Source organism: Pagrus major, chromosome 15 (assembly GCF_040436345.1).
Source record: "Pagrus major chromosome 15, Pma_NU_1.0".
Classification (NCBI taxonomy): domain Eukaryota; kingdom Metazoa; phylum Chordata; class Actinopteri; order Spariformes; family Sparidae; genus Pagrus; species Pagrus major.
In genome coordinates, this window is record NC_133229.1 from 14608973 (window position 1) to 14631446 (window position 22474).

A 22474-nucleotide genomic window follows, 5' to 3' on the forward strand; every position below is an offset into this window, starting at 1 on the left:
TGGTTCAGATTCATCACCAAAGCATTTTGTGGTCAGCTATTGCTCTGAAGTCATACCGGTATTCTTGTGTTTCCTCTCCTGCTTTGAAAATGTTGTCTATTTATTGTTTATTATTTATTGTTCGGCACACGCACCTTCGAGACCAAAACAAATTCCTTGTATGTGAAAACCTACTTGCCAATAACATTCTTTCTGAAAATGTGAATCCATAATATTATACCTTCTAGTGTGAGAAGTTTAGAAATGAGTCTGAAGCCTTTCAGGTTGGCATCTGTCACATCTGCCCTGGTGTGAAAGATGTTGACAGTTATTCTGCAGGATCATGATCTTTATCACAGTGCATGTGGCATACTGGAAGCACAGCCCTCAGTTTGATAAAATGTATTTTCTTTACATTACAGCGTCTTAACTCTGACCCCAGGTGAGTACAATTAAGCCCAACAGGCACATAAATTATGAACTGTATTTCAAAATACTTTGAGTAAACCTCCCTGTGGTCATGGTTGTAAGTATAATCTTATCTACTCTGTTGTTTATTGAGTTTGTACCACAAGAGATACTGCATCTTTGTCCAACTTTCACAATAGCGGTTCATTCTGAGGGATATGGTGTTATCACATAAATCATATCAGTTACACTTTGTGTGTTTGATTCATACATTCCTGGAGATGTTGTATGGAGGGGAGTGCTCCAGCTCTGAGTCAGTGTTTGACCAAGTTCATCTTTCGTAATCAAAGCTGTCAGTCACAAAACCAAGGGGCAGGACAGCGGATGTGTGTTTTTCTGAGAGCTACAGGGGACAAAAGAGTGCAGCGGTGAGCACTGCCGTTTGGTATGTAGTTTAACGACTATCTATACATGTTCATTTTGATGTTTCTATTCCAATTCCTCTTCTGTGTGCCTTGGGTGGTGACTGAAGGGAACAATGAGGGATTGTCTTCAAGTCTTCACTTGAGCAGCATGTTGCATCACTTCCTCTACTTCAATTACGACAGATTTCATCCTGACGAGGCTATTTTAGGTTTTACTGGGGAACAGCCTTTAAAGGGAGTCAGTCTCCCTCTCTCACTCTCCCTCTCCTTTCAGGGTTTAACAAAACATGTTCCGCAAGGTCCTATCTTGGAAATACAGATGACCTTCAGCCAACTTTAAAGCCAGGTTTCCACATGAGCACTCTCACTAAACCACAGAGAAAAGCTACATCACAGCCTGTCTGGTGAGGTAATATCATTTCAGTCTGTGGCCATTATTGTAAATGGTGCCAGAGAGATCGTTAATGAACCATGAAAAGCAACAAAACAATGCGTGATGGGACCATGTAATCAGAGGAAGCTTTCAGCGCAGGCTTTGAGGCTTTTGTCCTGGCTGCCTGCTGCCGCTCCACTCACTTGTGTTTGTGTTATTAGACTGCACCCTCATCAAAGGATGGCAGGGTAGTCTTTATAATAATCATCATCACCCCGTGCCTCCATTGTCTGCTGATATCTTTATCACATTATGAGGTTTGAGGTTAATAAATTAAGAGGTTTTCTTTGTTACCATCCAGTCAAACAAGTGGCCGCTAAAGTGCTGTCCTGTTACCTGGACACCGATTATACTTGTAATTTGAAATGTTTTACAGGTCTGCTCATTTCTGTCCAGCCATGCCTCCATGCGATCACAGATGTCCTCGAATGATTAATGGGACAGAGTCTTTTGGCCTGAAGGTGTCATCAGTTAATGGCTGTGTGTTATATTAAATAAGCAAAATTCAAGAGATTCATACAGATCAAGAGGTAACACGTTGTCTGTTTTTCGCTCCATTTCATCTGGAGTGTTGCAGATAATCCTATAATAGCCTTTAAGAATTCAATTATCTATTGCTATTCACCTCGGTCCAGCAAATGTAATTGCGATTGTATGTAATTTATATGTAACACCTATAATTAGAGCACCACCCTTTTTTCAAAATAGTGCTCTGTAAGTCATCTTTTTAGCTGGACTGGATTCATTTCCTAGAGACCTCTGGACAAAAATGAACCATGGGTCAAGACCAAACACCAGGATTTTTTGTATGTGCAGAAGTTAGCGATTAGTTTTAGCATGTGAGCAGATATATAAACTGAAATTATAAAGGCCTATAATAGCCACCTTATTGTTTTGTTTATATTATTCTTTTGTGGGGTTTTTTTGGTGCATATTATAAAACACATGTGCAATTAATTAAACTACCGCAGAGTAATTGCCAGATAGTTATTTGGAGCCTTTGGGGCAAGGCGGGTACAACCTGTTGTAGTGGCTCTATTAAAGATCCAGTGTGAAGAATTTCGGGGGATCAACTGGGAGAAATTAAATACAGTAATCATCATTATGTTATCATGAGGGTATAATCACCTGAAACTAAGAAAAGTTATTGTTTTCATTACCTTAGAATGAGCCTTTTATGTCTACAGCTAAGTATAGCAACACCACGTGGACAAACCACATGCAGAACTGCAGTAAACACGGAAATGTGTTATCTTTCATGATGATTATGATTGCATTTGCAAATTATTATTTCGGCAGCGGTAAATTCTTTATTATCTAAAGGTGCAATATGTAAGAATTGGCCACCAGAGTAACCGCTAAATGTAGCTGCTGTTAGCCAGTTAGCTCAGTTAGCTGTGTAGCTAGCGGTCTGGACTGGGGTCGCGGAGATCAGGGGAGTGTTGATGTTTACTGGTAGGATGTTTGGACCGTGATAGGCTAGCTGGTTAGCATGCTAACTTCTGTAGACATCTCTGCAACACAATAACATAGACAACAACAACATATTAGATCATAATATAAAAACTGTTGTTTTGTCACTTTCTGTTGATAGGTTTTGCGCATTTTCAACTAAATCTTTATTTTACTTATTGCCCCTTTAAGCCTAGTTACAGCTTGTGCCCCCATCAGAATGTGGCATCCTTTGGGTCAGTTTATTAGAGAGTAACTCCACATTCAATATATATATATATTTTGCAGACATCACACAATTAAGTTGCCAAGAGCCACTCAGCAGTATGGTCATACAGTATCTGATAGCAGCAGTCAGTGGGCAGATAACATGTGTGCAGAGTTCAGCTGTGTGAGGACAAGCGTGGACACACAGACACAGAGAGAGAGCTGTCAGGAGCAGAAGTGAGCCAACAGAGGAGCTGGAGCCGAGCCGAGCCGAGCTGAGGCGGGGCGGAGTGAAGTCGACAGCACTTTTTTTCCTCTCGGTGTGCTCCGTGTCTGACATTCTCGCCAACATGCCTCAAGCATGACAATAAACTGGTTTAGCTGGGTTACGGGGGAAAAGCGATGTAACAGAAAACTCTCGACAAGTCCCACCTGGACTAGGAGCAGGACACAGCTGTGGAGAAAAACATGGTGAGCGAGGCGAGATGACCGGATTAAAGTTTAACCGACGGGAAGCTTGACGAGTGAACTTCAGCGGGGTGAGTTCAGTTCACCAAACCACGTTTGTCTTCTACGGTTTTGTATGTTTTGACTATATGAAGTTGAACATATGGCTGGCACGCATTCAGTCGCACTACAGTGAAGTTTTTAACTCGGTCTCAGTGGAAATATAAGTTTGTGGGTGAAGTCTGGGTTGGACTTTCAGCACTTAACGGTGACTTAATGGGTTATTTATTCCTTAAGTTCGCTCCTGTGTCTTGTCTGTGTTGTTTTGTTGGTGTTTTGTGTTGGGCTGAGATGTTTTCTCTTATGTGAGGTTTCACATGAACTTGCAAATGGAGACTTAGGTTTTTTTGGCCAGAGGGAGAAGCCACACCCATAACCCATCTATCCTGTGGTTAGCTTTCATCTCCCCTCATTCAGAGTGCTGTACTAGGACAGTATCATAGCTGTGGTGAGGGCTGCAGCTCTTGTATGGAAGCTGAAGATCCAAGCAGGAGGAGTTGAACCCTTTGATTCAAGGTTTTTAGGGTCACATAAGCTTTGAACAAGGTGACATGGTAGGAAAAAATGTTATCATATTGATAAGGTCATTTTTTTTAGATATCACAATATGGCAAATGCATTCAACAGCACATTCAGTTCAAGGTTCATTTAATTTCTGTTGTTAATTCCCTGAGCCACACACACACACACACACACACACACACACACACACACAGAAACAAAACCAAAAGTTATACAGATGTATTAATCAACAATAATCAAGTAAGAAAAATAATTCACAGTGGGGTGTTACAGATGAGTTCAGGAGGATCGCAGCCTCAGGAAAGAAGCTGCTCTGTAGTTTGGTGGTACGACAGCGGATACTTCTGTATCTTTTGCCAGAGGGGTGCTAATGATGTTCTGGGTGGTTTTTAATCGGCCGCTGCAGAGCCTTCCTGTCCCGTGCTAGTTTGTGATGTTTCCAGTCAAATGAAACAGTCAATGAGCTGACATAACACTTCAAATATATAAAACAGCAACTGCAGTATCTCATTTTGTTTGTTTTTAATCACATATCTATCTCCTTAAATTAGTCCTATGGACATAACATTTGTTCAACCAAAAACCCTTCTATTTTCATTCCTCTAAGGGTCATTGTAACAGATATTAATAACAATTGAGTAATACTGTGAAACCGTGATAGTTTCTGGGATGGTTTTTGTACCGTGAAACTCTCATACCATTGTAACCCTATATAAGGCATAGAATTCACATTTGCAAACCTGGAATCAATTAATTTTGGCTATTTTTGCTTGAAAATTAATTTTGAACAGTTAACTGATCATCAAAATTGTTTCAGATACATTTTTCGATTAAGTGATTCAACTGTAACTGAGTTGATGTTCATGGCTATCTAGCTGGTATTCTTGTTGTGCTTCTTTGAGACACTAAAACAGATGCGTAGTGTGAAAATGATTCATACTATATACATTCAATTCTTCATGTTTCCTTTTGCCCTCGCCCTCTCTTTAGAGTACAGTATGGCACGTCGCTCTCAGTGTTCCTCTGCTGGGGATAACCCCCTGGACCCCAACTACCTCCCTCCCCACTATCGGGAAGAGTATCGCCTGGCTATTGACGCACTGGTTGAGGAGGACTTGGATGGATACTATCAGTTTCTCCAAAAAGCAGATGTGGTGGACTTCCTGTCCTCATCTGAGATTCAGTATATTCAAGACTTGGTTCAGGTCCCTCAGCAGAGCAACCACCCTGAACAACGCTTTCTGGACAGTGGCGGAGATGGCTCCTCAGACACTTACTGGCCGATTCACTCTGACCTGGACGCCCCAGGTTTGGACCTCGGCTGGCCTCAACTGCATCACTTGATTGGGCCCACAGAGGTCACCACTCTGGTCAACCCCCCTGAGCCTAACATGCCGAGTATCAAGGAGCAGGCCCGACGACTTATCAAGAATGCTCAGCAGGTATTTCTTTCGCTTTCTGTATGTGGGACGACTTTGTGCCAAATGTGTCTTTGATGTGTCATTCTCCTGAAAGCGTTGTTTTGACATTGGTGGTGTTGTGTCTTTTATCTCCGCAGGTGATTGCTATAGCGATGGACATGTTTACTGACGTTGACATTTTTCATGATATTCTGAACGCTGCCATGAGGAATGTTGCCGTCTACGTCCTTCTAGACGAACAAAATGCACATCACTTCGTCAGCATGGTGTCCAACTGCAGAGTCAATCTACAATGCATTCAGGTGAGTTGATATTCCTGTTAAAATGTTACATTTTGGCATAGGTACTGTAATAAAGCTGCGTTATAACTTTCAATTCAATCAAGAACCTGAAACTACTACTACTAGTAGTAGATGAGGTAGTAAATAAGTTTTAATATTTTAAAAAACAAATGAAGAAACTTAAATGCAGTAACATTTAACCAACTACTTTAATATTCATCTCACGCAGTTTTACTAAAGAAGCTGAAAAACACGACTTGTGCCTTTTTCAAGCAAAATCTTTTTTTTAAATTGCTGGCTCCAGCTTCTTAAATGTGAGGATTTTCTGCTTTTCTTTGTCATTAATGACAGCAAACTAAGAGACTAAGAGATCATGAAAATAATCGACAGATCAATCAATAATGAAAATAAACACTTGTTGCTGCCCTGCTGTAAATACCTCACATGTCCCCAGCTATATATTTGTGACTCACTTTAAAGATTTACATCTCCAGTAGAAACAAATGGGCTTTGGGCTGAGAGCCACAAAGTGCTGAGAGACAGACTAACATATGGTTGTTTTTTGTCTTTTTTCATTATTAGTTAGACAATAACAAACATATAGGATAGACTTATCCTTTAACATCTGCTCTGTCCCTATTGACAGAACCTGTGAGCAAAAGCACAAGTACAGTGGGCACACCACAGCTGTTGCTACGGGTGACTCCATCATACAAATAAATAAATAAATAAAGCAGCCTTTTCTTTCCGTACATCACGTGGCTGGCATGCACTTCCCCTTAACTTGAGAGAACTTTTGTTAGAAATGTATTAGTTACTGTTATTAGAACGTTATTGAACAAATAACAGTAAACAAGATATTTAATAGAAAGTTTCTCTTTGTCCGGCATTGTGAATCTTACATGTTACAAATCATAAGCAACATTATCAAGCTTTTAGGCTTCCCATGATGTTTCAGTGTGTGTGACCGGTTGTGTTATCGTGTTTGTCATTTGCTTTATATGCTGAATGTTACATGCTTTTACTGCTTTATGCCTCTTTTTACGCCTCTTTTTACGCCTATAACATTATCCTATGTCATCCTTTATAATGTTCAGTTCAGTTCCGTCTGTCATGTTTGTTTTTAGATGCCCGCTCAGAGGATATTAAGCCATATGAACGAATCTGGCACATCTGATGTTAATTAATGTGTCTTATGTCCTGACTAAACAGTATTTTCCCACTGAAAGAAATCACAGTGGCTGCATATTACTGTAAAAGGGAACTTGAAATGCAGCCATTTTCTATCTCCTTATTTTCAAAGTGTTAGTACTAACGCAATGCTGCCACCTAGCTTGGATTGCAGTCAGTTAAAACACCATATGTGCTACTTTAGCTTAATTTTCATTTTCGGGTGATTTGCTGTGTATCTTGCAGTTTTTACGTGTGAGAACAGTGTCTGGCATCACGTATCACTGCCGGTCAGGGAAATCCTTCCAAGGTCAGATGATGGATCGCTTCTTGTTGACAGACTGCAGGGCTGTGCTGAGTGGAAACTACAGGTGAGCCTATTTAAAACTGAAAACGCCATACCATTATACATATCACACAAGGGGTTGAGTGATTCATGTACAGTATGTTTTTATAAGTGGTGTCATGATTCTCTAAATCCCTGATTCAGTTTGAATTTTCAATTTAAGGTCACCATTCAATTAAATTATGATTGTTTTTACACTGGGAGCTATGCCATAGTTAGAATTATGCATTTGATTTGTAAAGATGAACAGAGTATTGGATTTATGCCATTACAACTGTCATTTACATTTGATTAAATTCTTCTTTCAAAAGAAGGTAGTATTTTACAACAACAACTTGACTTTATCCTGGGGGCTTTTTAGAGGTTAGGCAAGTTCAGATAGTATTCATCAAAATGAAAGATTCCAGAGTTAAACAAATGTACCGCAAGTTAAGTTTCTCAAATCTGTCCAGAGTAAACCCCTTTTTCCCAAACAAATCAATAAAGGTTCTCTGAAAAAGAAAATAAATAAAAAATAAATCAAACATCTCGGAGACTGTCAGAGTTACCTCTGGTGCCAGTCAGTTGATCCAGCGGATAAGTGTCTGGAAGTACAGCTGCAGTTACTGGTAGGCTAGCTCTGTCGTCTTTCAAGTGAAAGTTAATTTCGATTGCTTTTCCCTTCAGTATCAAAATTGTGACACCCCTAGTTTATGTGAATGTATTTTGTTTGTGTCCGTTTGCTCATGTATGTCAGGACTAAAAAGCACTGATAATAATAATACGTATTGTCATGTCTTCTTCCAGCTTTATGTGGTCTTTTGAGAAGCTCCACCGCTGTATGGCACACCTTTTCCTTGGACAGCTTGTATCGACCTTTGATGAAGAGTTTCGTATTCTGTTTGCTCAGTCCAAACCGCTGGTGATTGAAAATGTGCATGCTCCAATGGAAGACTATAGCCTCTTACAAAAGAGGCCATACCCAAGTGAAAGAACTTCACTGTACAGAGAGCCACGGAAACCGGACCCAGCTCATCTGGAGGACTGGGCGAGACATTCCTATGATGAACGTATGGATATGGATTGGAGGATGAAGCCCCTTAAAAGAAAGGAACCAATGCAAAACCCTGCAGATATGTACAGCAGGTTTCCATCCCAGCAAACACGCATGGATCCGTTTTTTGATCAGGGCCCTTCTAGGCTGATGGAGAATCCTGCCTTCAAACGTCACAGTTATGCTGAAGGTGTTCCTGGTAAATACTCTCACCCATTCCTGCAGCAACAAGGAATGCCAGAGGCGGAGAACCAGGGAAGGCTGTTCCAAAGGGGGCAGCTGCCTTATCCAGGACCAGGACCTAGACCAGGAAATGAACCAGATCACAGTGCCTATGACAAGTTCTGGAACCAAGACTATCATTTAGCAGATCAGTATTCTGACCCTGGTTTACCACAAGAGATAGAACTGCCTGAATTTGACCCTGTGCTTAACTATTTGTCAACCACCAGAAATGTAGACTTTGACCAGGGCTCAGAGAAATTACCACCTGCAGCGGATGTACCTTTTAGTTCATCTCACCCAAAAAGATTGAGTTTAGGCCAGCCACACGCCTGTCAAACGTCTCCCACACCTTCAAATCTATCTGAGCAGAAGCAGTTTTACCTGGAACCTAACACTAACCGCAAGGATCCTCTGGTGAAACGGGGACTAAGAGACTGGAGGATTAGCTCATATCTCAGTGCATATGAAAATCCAGAAGATGAAGGCCTGCCATTTGAACCATCTAATGCCCCAGATGCCTTTGAGGAACCCTCTAACCCCATACAGCAAACAATGCCAGGCATAGAGTTTTCAGTCCCTAAAATCCCTAATGTCAGAGAGTTTAAGGTCCCTGCAATACCCAGGGCGAGTCAGATGCCAAGTTATGCCATAACCTCTGGACGAGAGAAGCCGAAGAAATTGCCTGATGAACCTACAGCAGCGGCAGCAGACACCAAAACAACCCCGACACCTTCAGAATCATCATCCACAACTGAAGGGGAAAAGACAGAGGAGGCCGAGCAAAAGGAACCAAAACCTGCTCTTCATAGGGAGGAATCATTCCGTAGGAAATACAATCCAGCTGTACAGAGGAGCTCGAGGTTAAGATCCTCTCTGATATTCAGCTCTCTGGAGCAGCAGAATACTACCCAAGATCAGCAGGATGAGGAAAGTGACAAAAATGAGGCTGAACAGGCAAAACAACCTTTTGTTTCTCAGGCATTGGGACAAAGGAGGTCTGCTGCAAGAGGACCTTTTGAATGGAGCCGTTACATGAAGTCATCCACTTTTGATAACTCTACCACAGACTCGCCAGATGATGGGAACACTAAAGCAGATGATAAAGACTCATCAAAGGATGAAAATTCTAAGGATCTGTCAGAAAAACGGAAGGTACAAGAGTCATCACCACCAGATGAAGAGCAAGCAAATCCTTCACCACCAGTGCCCCAATCCAAGCCTTCTGAGGCTGAACTGCCCAAAACAGATCAACCGATCCAGCCACCCAAACCTTTGCTAGCCAATCCATTGTATGTAGACATGAGTGATCCTGATACAAGGCTAATGTTTTTCAAAGAGCTGGCAGCAAAACGCAGAGCTGCTAAGGCTACAGAGGCTGAAAAGAGCAAAGAGAAACTTCCAATGAAACCACCAACTGAACCTGTACCACAAGAAACTGCAGAAAAGATGGCTGATACCACAACATCTGCGGGTTTACCAGAAAGAAATGCCTCTGCAGATGATGCAGGGAAAACAGTATCCACAGAAGCATGTAAGTTAGTCAATCCATCTTTAGATGCCAGTGATAAGACTAACGAGGCTGACAGCCAGGTCAAGAATGATCCCAACACCACCCAAAGCTGTAAAGGAGAACAAACCAGAGTTTCAACAGTTTCAAAGAAGACAGAGCTTGAGAACAGCCAAACAGCATCAACTGTACCTGTTTCTTCACAACCAGTAGTGCCTCCAGAACCAAAGCTGTCAAATCTTGCTGTAGGAAAGAGTAGCCCAAGTCATCCACCTACACCAACGAATGCTACTCCTGCTAATGTTCCTTCTCTTGCTCAAGGTATCAATAAAAGTAAAAACCCACCAAGCCTTGATACTACCTCAAAAGAGTCACATTCACTCACTTCCAGTTCAGTGAAGGTGCCACCGTCTTCTGCTGCAGTGAATTCTAAAGCCCCAAATCAAGAATCTGTTCAGTTAAAAACCAGCGTCTCGTCTCCGCCTCTGCTTTCTGAGCAGAACACTGGTGGTTCACAGATCAGTCCAAGTCCTCTTACCACTCCAGCAGAAACAATATCTTCTAATGTTCCCCTAGAAGACTCAAACTCAACCCCAACTTCCAGCATATTGTCCCCAAATGCACAGAAAAATGCCAGCCCCTTTGCCCAATCAGTTGAGGAATCGTCACAAAAATCTACCGCTTCTTCTATCAGCCAAACAGAATCTGAGTCCACCCAAGCTCATCTAGATTCTGTTTCCCATCTGACGTCAACCGAGAAACCTTCAGCAGTTGACTCTGCACATGTGGAATCTGATATTTCCCCAGACACATGTGCTGCTAGTCCAGAGCCAAAGGTATCCTCATTACAGTCCACTGCAGAGACAGAATCTAAAGAATCTCGTTCCCAAAAAGATGTTCCTGAATCTGAAAACAGCTCTGTTCCACAAGTTGTTGGAGATGAATTTGCTGTTCTTGGAGCATTAAAGGATGCCAAAGATGATAGCACACCCCCTGAGTCATGTTTACCTAATGTAGCTGATGTGGAAAGTAAATCCAGATCTGATCAAAATGAGAGCATTAAACCTACTCCCTCCCCAGCAGACCTTCCACCTGAGCAGTCTCCAGCAGAGACAAGCTCTCCTGTCCATCCAGATTTAACTCCGAAAGCACCCCAGTCAGAAAAGACTGCGTCTCCTCAAGATGCACCAATACAAGTGACCCCTCCATCCAGACTTAACCTGACTGGACCTGTCGCCCCCTGTCCTGCTGAAACAGTGTCATGTTCTACTCCTCAAACTGAGTCTGTTGGATCTGTTTTGTCCCCTGAGGCTGAAAAAACACTGTCTGCATTGCATAGCCCCTCGCATACTAACTCTCTTCCAGAGCAGGTTACAACAGACTCCAACGAAACTCCAACTTCTAGTCCAGCTGAGCCCACCTCAGAAGTCCCAACAGAGTCTAAATTGCCATGTAAAACACCTGAATCTGTGACTTCTGAAACTCACTCCTTAGAGTCCCCTGTACCTGCTGGAAATGGTAAGGACAGTGAGAAAGAAGTAAGCCAAGAGCCTGAAAAGCCTGACCCTGGTGAGAACAAAACTCGTGATACTGAGACCACTAATAAGGTTGATAAAGCTACTACACAGGAGTCAGACTGCAGTGAGAAAACAAACGACCAAGTAAAGCAAAATAACTGCTCCGAGATGCCAGAGATCACATCAGATGAAGCCGTGCCTCAGTCACCGCAGTCCAAGCAGCCAAAATCAAGCCAGTCTCGCTACCAGTCATCAACAGCCAACGTGCTCTCGAGCAGCAACCTCAGAGACGACACAAAGCTGCTCCTAGAGCAAATATCTGCTAATAGCCAAAGCAGGACTGAAGCAACCAAAGAGTCTCCTGTCACCGATGACGAGAAGGAAGACGAAGCGGACAAAAACGCCAAAAGGGAGAAAGAAAGAGGGATGAGGTCATTAAACAGAGGGCAACCAGTCAAGTCAAATCAGGAGCGCGACAAGCTGCTCGAGAGGATTCAGAGCATGAGGAAGGAGAGGAAAGTTTACAGTCGATTTGAGGTATGAATGCATTAACACCATTGTTACTATTACCTGTTTAAAAGTACTTTTTGTTTCCCCTGTACTAAATCATTTTGTGTTTCGGTCACTTTCACAGATGGCACCTTAAATGGGATCCAAAGAAAGAAGAGAGGATGAACAGTGCATACAGTATGTGTAAGGAGAAGCAGATAGAAAGCTGAAATGATGACCAAGATATTTTCTCACCAAAGACATTCAAGAGAAATTTGATTTCACGGTGGCCTCGCTCCAAAAAGGCACGTTATGCGAAGAAAAAGGGATGCGTGTATCAGTGGCACTGAATTTTAAAGGGTAAAAGTACTTGTAATACAAATGAATACAAACCCTGATGTACAAATCCAATGTGCCACGACCAACAAAGGGGTTTTTACTGTGTGAAAACTACAAGGACTGAAACTATATGTGTGTGAGCAAATATATTTTTACTGACTGCATGGGTAAAGTGCAATGTGTGCAGCAGGTTGTTTCTACGATGAGGTCTGTCCATGCCTTTAATACAGCACTGACAGCCATTACATTAATGTTAGCTGGTTTTAAGACAAAATGTGATGTTAAGCTGTAATAGATAAGATAATCTAAAGTGGGTTGTAAAACTGTAAGATACTGTAGTTTATATTGTAGTATTTCACGATCATGTTAAACAAAGATGTTTATATTACATGTGTTTGTGAAAGAAGTGGGTATATAAATTCATATCCACGCAGGACTGTTATTGTTCTGGTGTAAATAACATGTATTCTTTGTTATCTAAATCAAACTTGGAAATGTTGAACAAACTTTGATTGAAACAGAATTGCAGCTTAAACGTCATGTTTTTAAAATATTAATGTATAAATCATTGTACACCAGATAGCATGTCAGATTTTTTTTTTTTCTTTTGAACATTATCCAGAGGGGATGTTGGTCTGATTTTCAAGTTGTGCCTAGTTACCCTAAAGGGTCAATACACCCAATTTACCCACACCAGCCAAATGTTTTTTATTGTATTTACAAGGCTTGTGAAACAAGCATGAGGAAAGATAGTTTGCTTTGTAGTTGTTTCAGTGTAGCTACCCGTATGGCTAGATTCCACCAGGGGTAGGTGAGAAAATATGCTGGAACCAACCCTTTAATTGTCTCTGAAAATGTGCCTTTTTAAATCACAACTTGTCATACCTGTACAGAGAAACAAGGAATTCTGAAACTGCAAAGACTTTACGTAACAGTATGTGGAATTGTGCTCTGAAAGTTTTACAATGGATTTATGGACCACAAACACCTGGCATTTATAAATAAAACTTCTTTAAAATGTTGTGTTTTTCTGCCTTCTGTGCGCCTGACATTGCAGAAGGAAGTTACTGAGAGAAGATTAACTGATTCACAGTTAATAACATTAGGCAAGTGTGGCAAATTTACATATATCATGTTTTGGCATTCACTACCTGCAGACATTTTTGATTTGTCACAACAGGAAAAGCACAGGTGTTACTGACAACAGTCAGCCACGAAAGTGTGACAGTGAGCCAACATGCAAAATACCTGGAACCTGAAACTGAAGCAGCTAAAGGAACTCAGCCATCTTTCATTTTATTACTGACACCTCTGCTTTTTTTTTTTCAAAACCTGTTCTCTTAAAACTTTTTGTTTTTGTAACCGTTTCAACATCATGTTGATGGTACAGTGTCTTGTAACAGGGTGAATGGTGTCTGTCTCAGCCACTCTACCCCCATCACTTGTTTCTGCACTATGATGGAGATGATTGATTACACTGGGCGTTGTTTATGTAATACTATAATACCGAGCCATTTTACATACATAAGATTCTGTGTTGTAATTGTAGTAGAATCATCTCTATCTTCATAACGTCTTGGGCATGTCATGATGGTATCAAATTATGACTGACTAACTTTTTTTTTCTATTTTATTGTACAAACAGATACATGGACGATGACACAGAACAAAAAAAGAGACAAAATTAAAGGTCTGGTTTCTTGAGGAAGTTGATTTTTGAGTCTCATTCACACCTCAAATAGTGACGCTTTGGGATGGCAGCCGACCCGACCTACAATCTCAAAATGTCAGTATTTGACGAGTTGGGAATGAGATTCAAAAATCAACTTCCTCACAAAATGGACCTTTAATTTTGTCTCTTTTTTTGTACTGTGTTGCGTCGACGTATCTGTATCTCAAAAGTTAGTCATAATTTGATACCACCGTGACATGTTGCCCAAGATGTTATCAAGATAGATACATTTCTTACGAACTGGACATTTAAACATAAAACTACATTCACAATTTAAAGGGCCAGAGTTAATTTTATAAATGTTACATTCATTTAATAACTTAAAAGTCTCAATAATTTTTTTTTGTTTTGTTTTTAACATTTGATAATGTGTCGCTATATTGTTTAAATATATATATAAAGTGCAGGGACGTATGGAATAACAAATAGTTGTATAACGCACAGCATGTTATTTCTGACACACTGACTGAAACACAACATAAAAAATGATGGCGTACTAACCTGTCATTCACAAGCCTTCACATGACATCCCAAAAGTGTCATGAGTGTCTCACCACAATGACATTAACTCTAGCACCACCCTCAGGTCAAAAGTGTCCGTTACTCCCACCATGCAAATCCCTGAACATGGTCATGCTGTCGAGAACCCACAAAAAAAATGAAAAGCCCCATTCACTTCAGCCTGTTACCAGTACCAAACTTCAGATGGGAAAAAAAATTGTCTTTTTTTTCTCCATCTGTCATACAACTGTTTCCTGATGTGAAATGAGCATTACAGCTTCAAAAGGCTGCTAGCTTGCTTCAGCCTTCTAGTCGAGGCACCCTTAGTAGAAAAATGCAGAATTCATTTATAAATGAATTCTGCATTTTCTGCATTTTATAATATAAATATTTGTCTAGTGTATTTCTACCTTACGATCTAATTTATGTTAACTGGAGAACAAAATATGACTCATCATATAATTTCCAAAAATTTGACAATGCAAAATCGCTGTCCCTCCAAAGGGAGGTCAGAGGTCAAGGACAAACACGTAACAGCACACCTGATGCTGGCTGGGATTAAGTGTGTTGTTTAAGGACAAGATCAGGATTTCACAACACTTTATGACAACAGAGAATCAACTATTTTGCAAATGACGTACTTAACTTGAACTGATTTACTCACTTAACTTCTATTGCAAAACGCTATGAAACCGATTAAGCTCTCACTGCGAATGAAATTGTCACATGCTACAGCGCGTCAGTTATGAAAGAGAGACTCCAGTGCTTTGTATGAAACAGTGGGCCTCTTGTCTGCGAATGTCGCTTTACATCCACTGCTCACTGATTTCGATAAGCTCTCGCTGAATTACACTAATCTCTCAAGAACCCTCACTGCCTGAAGTACCTCAAGTTTGAAGGGAAAACTCACACTCTGAAGAGAAGTTTTTGCTAGTTTTTATTTTGTTTTTTGTTGTTTGTTGAGGATCAGTATACATTTACAGTACAATGACTTCAACCCTGAGAAGAGTGTACCACATCACAGCATTCACCTGGTACGCTTTCATTGTTAAGAATCTCGCTGCTAAGGATGGAGAGGAGTTACCACCAGGAATCTTTGTTTACGGAGGACCTTGGAAGTACCTTACTTTTTTGAATTTGGTAAGTAAATTCCAAATATTATATTAATAAAATGTTCAATAGTATATATGAAAAAGGAAATAATAATGTTGCTTTTAATATTTCAGTTACTACAAATGACATTCTTTGGACTGGCCACAGTGAATGATCTACAACCTGGGAAGAAGTCTGAGAGCACTCTGAACAGATGTAAAGACCTTCTCTTCTCTGTCTTTGCCTTCCCTGTGGGCATGGTGAGAAACACATTTTTGAAAATCCAACATTGTTGTAAAATCATAAAATAAGAAATGTGCTACACATTAATTCATGTTCTATGCATTTTGTTTAGTTTGTTGTTCTACTTTTCTGGACCATCTTTGCCTATGACCGTGAACTAGTCTACCCAGCTACCATTGACACCTTCTTCCCCCCCTGGATGAACCATGCTATGGTCTGTTTGTAAGCATTTCAACTATTTTTTGCCTAAAATTTAATAACCCTTTGATGAGCGTGAGCTAATAGGTAATAAGGCCCTTATAAGTCCTTATCATATGTTTATTAACATTAATAAGACTGTATAAGTGTTAATAATAGCATAAAAAATGTAACTTATTAGAAATAGTTGAATGAAACGCACAATACATAAATTCTGCTGAAAGGGATCTCTCATCCAAAACAAAACAAAAGACAGAGAGCTGGTGTAGTGCCATGATAACCATCCCTTGCTTCTGATTGGCTATTCTGACCCTAAGTGTCATTCGCCGACTTTCTTCCTCATTCTCTGACTCTGTTCAAGGAAACTGTACATATATTTTAGTTTCCCTCTTGTGACAAGCGACCAAATGAAAAGTGAACCTTTTTTAAAAATTTCTCTGGGTAGTTAGAAACATTTGTGATAATATAAGCACACAACTCAACAAACAATATAACAAAGGTCTAATCGTTTTGAGACATTTTGATACAGAAATGTTACATATCATATCTTTAATAATATTAATAAAAGCCTTATGAGTGTCTAATATCTAATTAATAGCTTATATTTGTTTATAACAGCATTGCAAACACATTTGTTGAGTTTAACCAACTGACCTATAATGTCATTGCTAACTCTTGAGCTTTTTTGTTGATTTATTGAGATTTATACAGAATTTTTTATGCATTATGCATCCAGGACAAACAGACTGAGAAACAGCTTCTATCCAAGAGCTGTGGCCTCCATCACAGCTCTCCCACAGAGCAATAATAAGGGAACTGTGAGCACCAGTGGTGGAAAGAGTACTGAATATCTATACTCAAGTATGATTACAGTTACATTACTGAAATATTACTCAATAACATGTAAAACTACTGGTGTTAGAATAATACTTAAGTAAAAGTACAACATACTCTTCTCAAACTCTACTCAGAGTATTAGTTACTTTTCAACCGTTGATGTGTAATCCATTATCAGTAGCAGCGGTTCAGTCAGAGGGATTTCTGTTCCAAACCTGCACCTGCTGTACAGTTTTGTTTTTTGTAAAAAAACAAAACAAAAACTTACTAGATTACATGGTGTAATGGTATGAGTTAAATTACAGACTTACTTACAGTTATTTGAGTAGATGTTGTTAGTTACTTCCACTCCTGGTGAACACACATCAACACACAAGCACACAAACAGCCAAGGACTAACAAACTGCACTCGGGATACTTTGCTCTTTCCGTCTGACGTTGCTTTTACTTACTTATTTATTGTTTTTCTGTTCTATTTACTAGCTTTTTATCTCTTTGTCTTTATTCTCCATTCTGTTTCCAGTTATGTGTCTTCTATTTTACTACAGAGAGAACAAATGTCTGAGTTAATAGATGCTTAGTATTATAAATGATTATAGATGGTGATAATGACTTATAAGGGCCTAACTATTAACTAATGCTTATTACAAGGACCTTAACATAAAGCTTGACTCAAAATTTAAATAACCCAGATTCTCCTGTAATAAAAAATAAATGAGTTATTCTACACTGTTTCCTCAGCACACATTTGTCCTTCCTGTTTTACTTGGAGAAGTGCTGGTGCAGCCTCACACCTACCCTCAGACTAAACATGCGCTGGCAGCATTAGGAGTTGTTGGCCTGTCTTACTTATTCTGGTAAGTGTTGAGTCAGCACACACAGTAGAACCATAACAAAGCATTTCCAAACTTTAATAGGCACATAGTTGATACACAAATATCAAAGCATTTCAGGACAATGTAGTCCTTCTTGAGTTAATGTGGTAAAATAGCACAGCAGTGTCTAAATGTTCCCACTGTAACTAGTCTGGACTAGTCCAGCGCAGCAGCATTTATCAGTTCATAATGCAAACAGCTGGAGGGCTGAAAAGCTTCCTTTGTACCTTTAACAGTTCTGGCTCACATACAGTAGCTACCTACATATCCTCATCTGTCTGATGGTACAGACCATAGCTATGTTGAGGAGATTTATTACTCTGCTGCAGTGAATATTTGCACATGCCATACTAGATTGTTGAGACAAGACAGTGCAAGATGATCTGACAGATACACTGAAGTTTCTTTTCCCTCTCTCTAAACATGCTCTGCAGGATTATATGGGTGTACTTGTCTGTTGGGATTTGGGTGTATCCCCTTCTTGGGCACTTCAGCACCAATGGTCTCATGGGCTTCTTCTTTTTCAACATGTCAGTGGTGACATTGCTCTACGTGCTCGGGGACAAACTCAACAGCCATGTCTGGAGTAAGAGACAAGCAAATTTACCACTGTAGACAAACAAAGGAATGCATGTTTATTTGTCACTAATCTCTCTCTTTGTCTGTGTCTCTCTTTTGCTTTTGTCTCCTTTAGGTAAGGGCAGAACCAGAATGACAACCAAAGCAAAGTAGCCAAATTCAACGTCTGTGGCACATAAAAATGGTCGAATAGTTATCCCTAATAGCAAGAGTATGTAACTTTTGGTAGAAGCGATAACACATATTTCCTGTTACAAGTGAAAAGTTGAATTTCAAAGGAATAACACACACCATTGTTCGATAAAACACTCTCAAGCTTTTGCTGCTACAGTCTTTGTCGGTCTGGTATGACCAGTACTCATGGTGACTAATGTGAGCTAAAGTTAGCAAACCTTAGATAGACTACATATTGCTGTATAACACACAACACTGATTCACTTCACTGACTGTGTGATTCTTCTTCATTTATTTACTGTTACATTAGCTCAGCAATTTAGCAGTAAAAACTTAGCATTTAGCTAAAATCTACTTAGTATTATCCCAATTCAGTATCCGCTGTCAAGAAAAAGCTACAGTCTCACTTTAAAGGGGCTATCTGCTCTCTGTAAGATTAAGATTAAGATTGGCTTTATTTATCCCACAACGGGGAAATTTACTTGTTACAACAGCTCGAGATGCAAAAATAAAGGACAAAGAATCAGAAAAATATGCATAAAGCTAAATAGAAAATAAATAGAAAAAAAAAAACAGTAGCTACTGAAACTGGCTTCAACAGCTAAATTGTGTAGCCTGGCTACCTGTTGTAGGCCTTTATGGGATGAATGGCTTTACAGTTCAACAAGGGGCGTTTAAAGGGGCTCTATGTCACAATCTGTAGCAGTTTACATGTATTAATCACATTTTTATTGGCTATATGTGAGCAGATTGTAACGTGACATGAAAAATTAAACCCTCCCTGTCTCTCTTGGTTGGACTGTGGATTTCTTTGTGAAGGATTTATGTTGGATTTTCCATGACTATACAAAGGATGTTTAGAAATAGAGTCCGCCAACATAAACTAATGACCGGCATCCTGCACAACACAAATGTTCCACAGAGCCCCTTTAACATTGCACAACACTTAAATAAAGTAGTTTAAACATCGAAGCGAGCCTAATAAAGCAAGCATGACAACAACAACAACAACAAGTAATCCTCTAGTTTCTATATTTTCATCTTATGTATTACCCATATTAAAAACAGGTCGATGTTGAATGTAATAGGTATATATCAGAGATTCTTTTTTTCACTTATTCACAATTATCAACTGATACAATCTGGCAATAAATGAAGCAGTCAGGATGCACCATTCAAATGATCCACATAAAGCACCATTGCCCCTAATTCATTAGCAGTGTCATCTTTGACCTGAATAAAAGTGCACATTTTCCCATTAATCATGGAACATCTGGGGGGGTTGGGAGAACAACTTGACTTGTTGTAATCCAAAACACAATGCTGAACAGTCTTGATTTGATTTCATCACAAATCCATCGATATATCCAGGACAGCTATGTTTTGTCCATTAATTCCGATTTGTGGGGTGATTTCTTTAAAGAGGAGCTCATCCACCATGCAGGTCTCTGTAGCCTTTAAGATGGTGGAGATAGTTTGGATCCGCATCCACCAATCCAACTGAAAGGATCCTGGCCAATAAGTGCACATCTTCTTCACTCAGATCCTTCTGCCGAAGAGGTGAATGTTAAATATTTCATCTCAATTATCATAAATAACTACAGCATTTAACTTTGGATGATTACTCACCTTCTTGTTGTTGGCAGATGATTCAGGTTGTGATTTTTGAGGTTTATTTTCCTGTCAAAGATAACAATCGTTACAGACAATCACACTTTATTTCCGTCATGGTAACACTGGTCATTTCCTCTAGCAGTTGCAGTGCAGCTTCAGTTGGTTTCTGTCTTTTAAAGGTTGATTCATGTCTTATTCTTCATCCAAATTACATTTTAGAACCAAAAACATTTCATCATGCAAAAGAAAACAGGGCAAAGGTTTACTCACCTCTTTGAGTCCTTTTGAAAAGCACATTATGATGAAGAGGAGGCCAACAACAATCTGAGCAAGTTAAAAGAAAACGCCAGTTAATATTAGTCCTCTGACAAAAACTCTGATTAATTCACACTGATGCAACTCACAGCTGTAAGAGATTTAAATAACGTATAAAGAGGTTTTTACTTACCCCCAGAAGGTGCCACATGTGTATTTCTCTTGGTTATGTCCTGAATGCACCCTGATTTGTAAACGACTGTCAGTAAAATAAGATCCTCCAGCTCTGAGACATCAGACCACAGTGAGAGTCACGAGGGATTAACACCCATGAAGAACCAGCTGTACAGGATTCACTGCATTTCAGGAGAAACTACACCTGAAAGATGTTAATCGTCAGACATCATGTGTTGTTACGTAAACGAGTTTCCAGTAAGAACGCAAGTCCCTGTCACCTGCAATAGCAATGAAAGAAGAGTTGCAGCAGTGACGTATGATTTCATACTGTAATGCAGTGTTAAGAAACACTTCTGAAGAGTGTCACCACCTGTCCATTTGAATTAGGTTTACACCTAACATACTTTGAATGTGTACTGATGGAGTTGGCAAACATCTGGTTCTGCTTTAACCGTTCCTATTTTAAAGCCATAACTTACTGATGTGTTATTTAACCAACTCTGCGTTGTGATAGATCTTATTTTACTTATTTACTCATCAAAATGGCAGCAGTAAAGCCCTTCGTATGGTGGCGTATGTCCACAAATTTAATTGGCAAGTATTATGAAACACCTATAAATCTACCCAACAGTATACAAAGGATTGAAATTTAACTACAAGAGTATTCAAATACTGCTTTCACGTTTATTGGTAATATATTATGCTGTAATACCTTGTTAAACAATCAAATTATATATGTTCAATGACATTGTTAGGTTCCCCAGGGCCACATTTCAGCATTTTTAGTGCTTTTACTGTGAATACATCAAGTAAAAATGTGATTGCATACTTCAGTAAGATTTTAATGACTTTTACTTGTAAATGAGCTTTTTTTCATTGTTGTATTGCTACTTTCACCGTGATAGGACTACCTTCTTCCACCAAGCATGTAGTAATATTGTGGCAGGGACCGCTACACTATTAGTTTTGTTAATCACCCCCACCAGAGAGGAGAAAATATGTTTTTATTGTTGTCCTGTAGTACAGACATATTATTCTTTATATTGTAGCAGTCCAATTGTTTGTGACTTGCTATTTTTCTTTGTTTGGGCTGATTTTCCCTCTGGACTAATTGCAGGGGATTCAGATCACCTGTGCACAGGTGGGGAGACTGACTCCTGATTGAGGAGTGGAAGCAGCTTGGGGCATTTCCCTCCCAGCCAATCATGGTGTGATGACACCCTTTTTGTAAAGGCTTAAGAGAGGTGGGAAATGGCACACTGGTGGCTCCCACCCTCATGCTGAAGCTCTCACTGAATCACTGAGAACCTCATTCCCCTTAGATTGGCAGCCAGAAACTCTGGTCTGTTTAGGCCCTATTGGGTTTTCTTGGCTACCCACATCTTTATAGTGAGGAAACTTTGTTTATTTGGGAACCCCTTAAAACCCCAAGCCCCTATACACTTTCAGTTTACCATTTTATTTCCCTGGGGCTTGTAGGAAGCATTTTGTTTGTTGATTTATTGTCCGAGTAGCGGACATTGGGCATTTCCCCCTAGACTTTCATGTTTTTTGTTTATATTTTTATGTAGGTTGGGCTGGCTTGTAAGCAATTTACAGCCAGTACCGCCACAACATTCCTTGGTAGCAAAGTTGGAACAGTTAATCTAATATGTGAGTAAACACCACTATACCATGCCCTTAATCTTTTTTCATAAAAATAAATGCATTGGTGAGTGAGTGATTTTATTTGTGTATATCTTCCACCAGAGGGAGCCAAATGTTTCATAGACCACCTTACTTTATTTACCACATGTCAGGTGGACGAGTATTAAAAAACAACTTCCTTCTAGTATACCCATAATTTCACAAGGTAAACAACATTTTCACAGACTGAAAACAATTATTATAATTTAGATAATATTAAAGGTGCACTATGTAGTTCCTGGTATGAAAT

At 39.7% G+C, this 22474-nt stretch overlaps 2 protein-coding genes across 2 annotated transcripts; both read left to right on the top strand.

Annotated features, from left to right (window-relative positions):
- The first annotated feature begins 3207 nt into the window (after positions 1-3207).
- Positions 3208-13284, top strand: fam83ha (family with sequence similarity 83 member Ha). Its single transcript, XM_073481690.1, has 6 exons — positions 3208-3443; positions 4924-5375; positions 5492-5656; positions 7052-7176; positions 7938-11970; positions 12068-13284. Exons 2-6 carry the CDS (start codon positions 4932-4934, stop codon positions 12077-12079), a joined length of 4779 nt encoding a protein of 1592 aa, XP_073337791.1. The 5' UTR covers positions 3208-3443; positions 4924-4931; the 3' UTR covers positions 12080-13284.
- A 2197-nt stretch (positions 13285-15481) lies between these two features.
- LOC141009727 (androgen-dependent TFPI-regulating protein) lies at positions 15482-18471 on the top strand. Its single transcript, XM_073482418.1, has 6 exons — positions 15482-15634; positions 15721-15846; positions 15942-16043; positions 17606-17721; positions 18174-18325; positions 18434-18471. Exons 1-6 carry the CDS (start codon positions 15482-15484, stop codon positions 18469-18471), a joined length of 687 nt encoding a protein of 228 aa, XP_073338519.1.
- Positions 18472-22474: the final 4003 nt, after the last annotated feature.

Bases quoted from the DNA above. Each gene is read 5' to 3' on its own strand.
- fam83ha (XM_073481690.1), top strand. From the start codon at position 4,932: ATGGCACGTCGCTCTCAGTGTTCCTCTGCTGGGGATAACCCCCTGGAC. The intron at 5,376-5,491 runs GTATTTCTTTCG...TTATCTCCGCAG, and splicing joins TTATCAAGAATGCTCAGCAG to GTGATTGCTATAGCGATGGA. The intron at 5,657-7,051 runs GTGAGTTGATAT...TGTATCTTGCAG, and splicing joins TCAATCTACAATGCATTCAG to TTTTTACGTGTGAGAACAGT.
- LOC141009727 (XM_073482418.1), top strand. From the start codon at position 15,482: ATGACTTCAACCCTGAGAAGAGTGTACCACATCACAGCATTCACCTGG. The intron at 17,722-18,173 runs GTAAGTGTTGAG...CATGCTCTGCAG, and splicing joins GGCCTGTCTTACTTATTCTG to GATTATATGGGTGTACTTGT. The intron at 18,326-18,433 runs GTAAGAGACAAG...TGTCTCCTTTAG, and splicing joins ACTCAACAGCCATGTCTGGA to GTAAGGGCAGAACCAGAATG.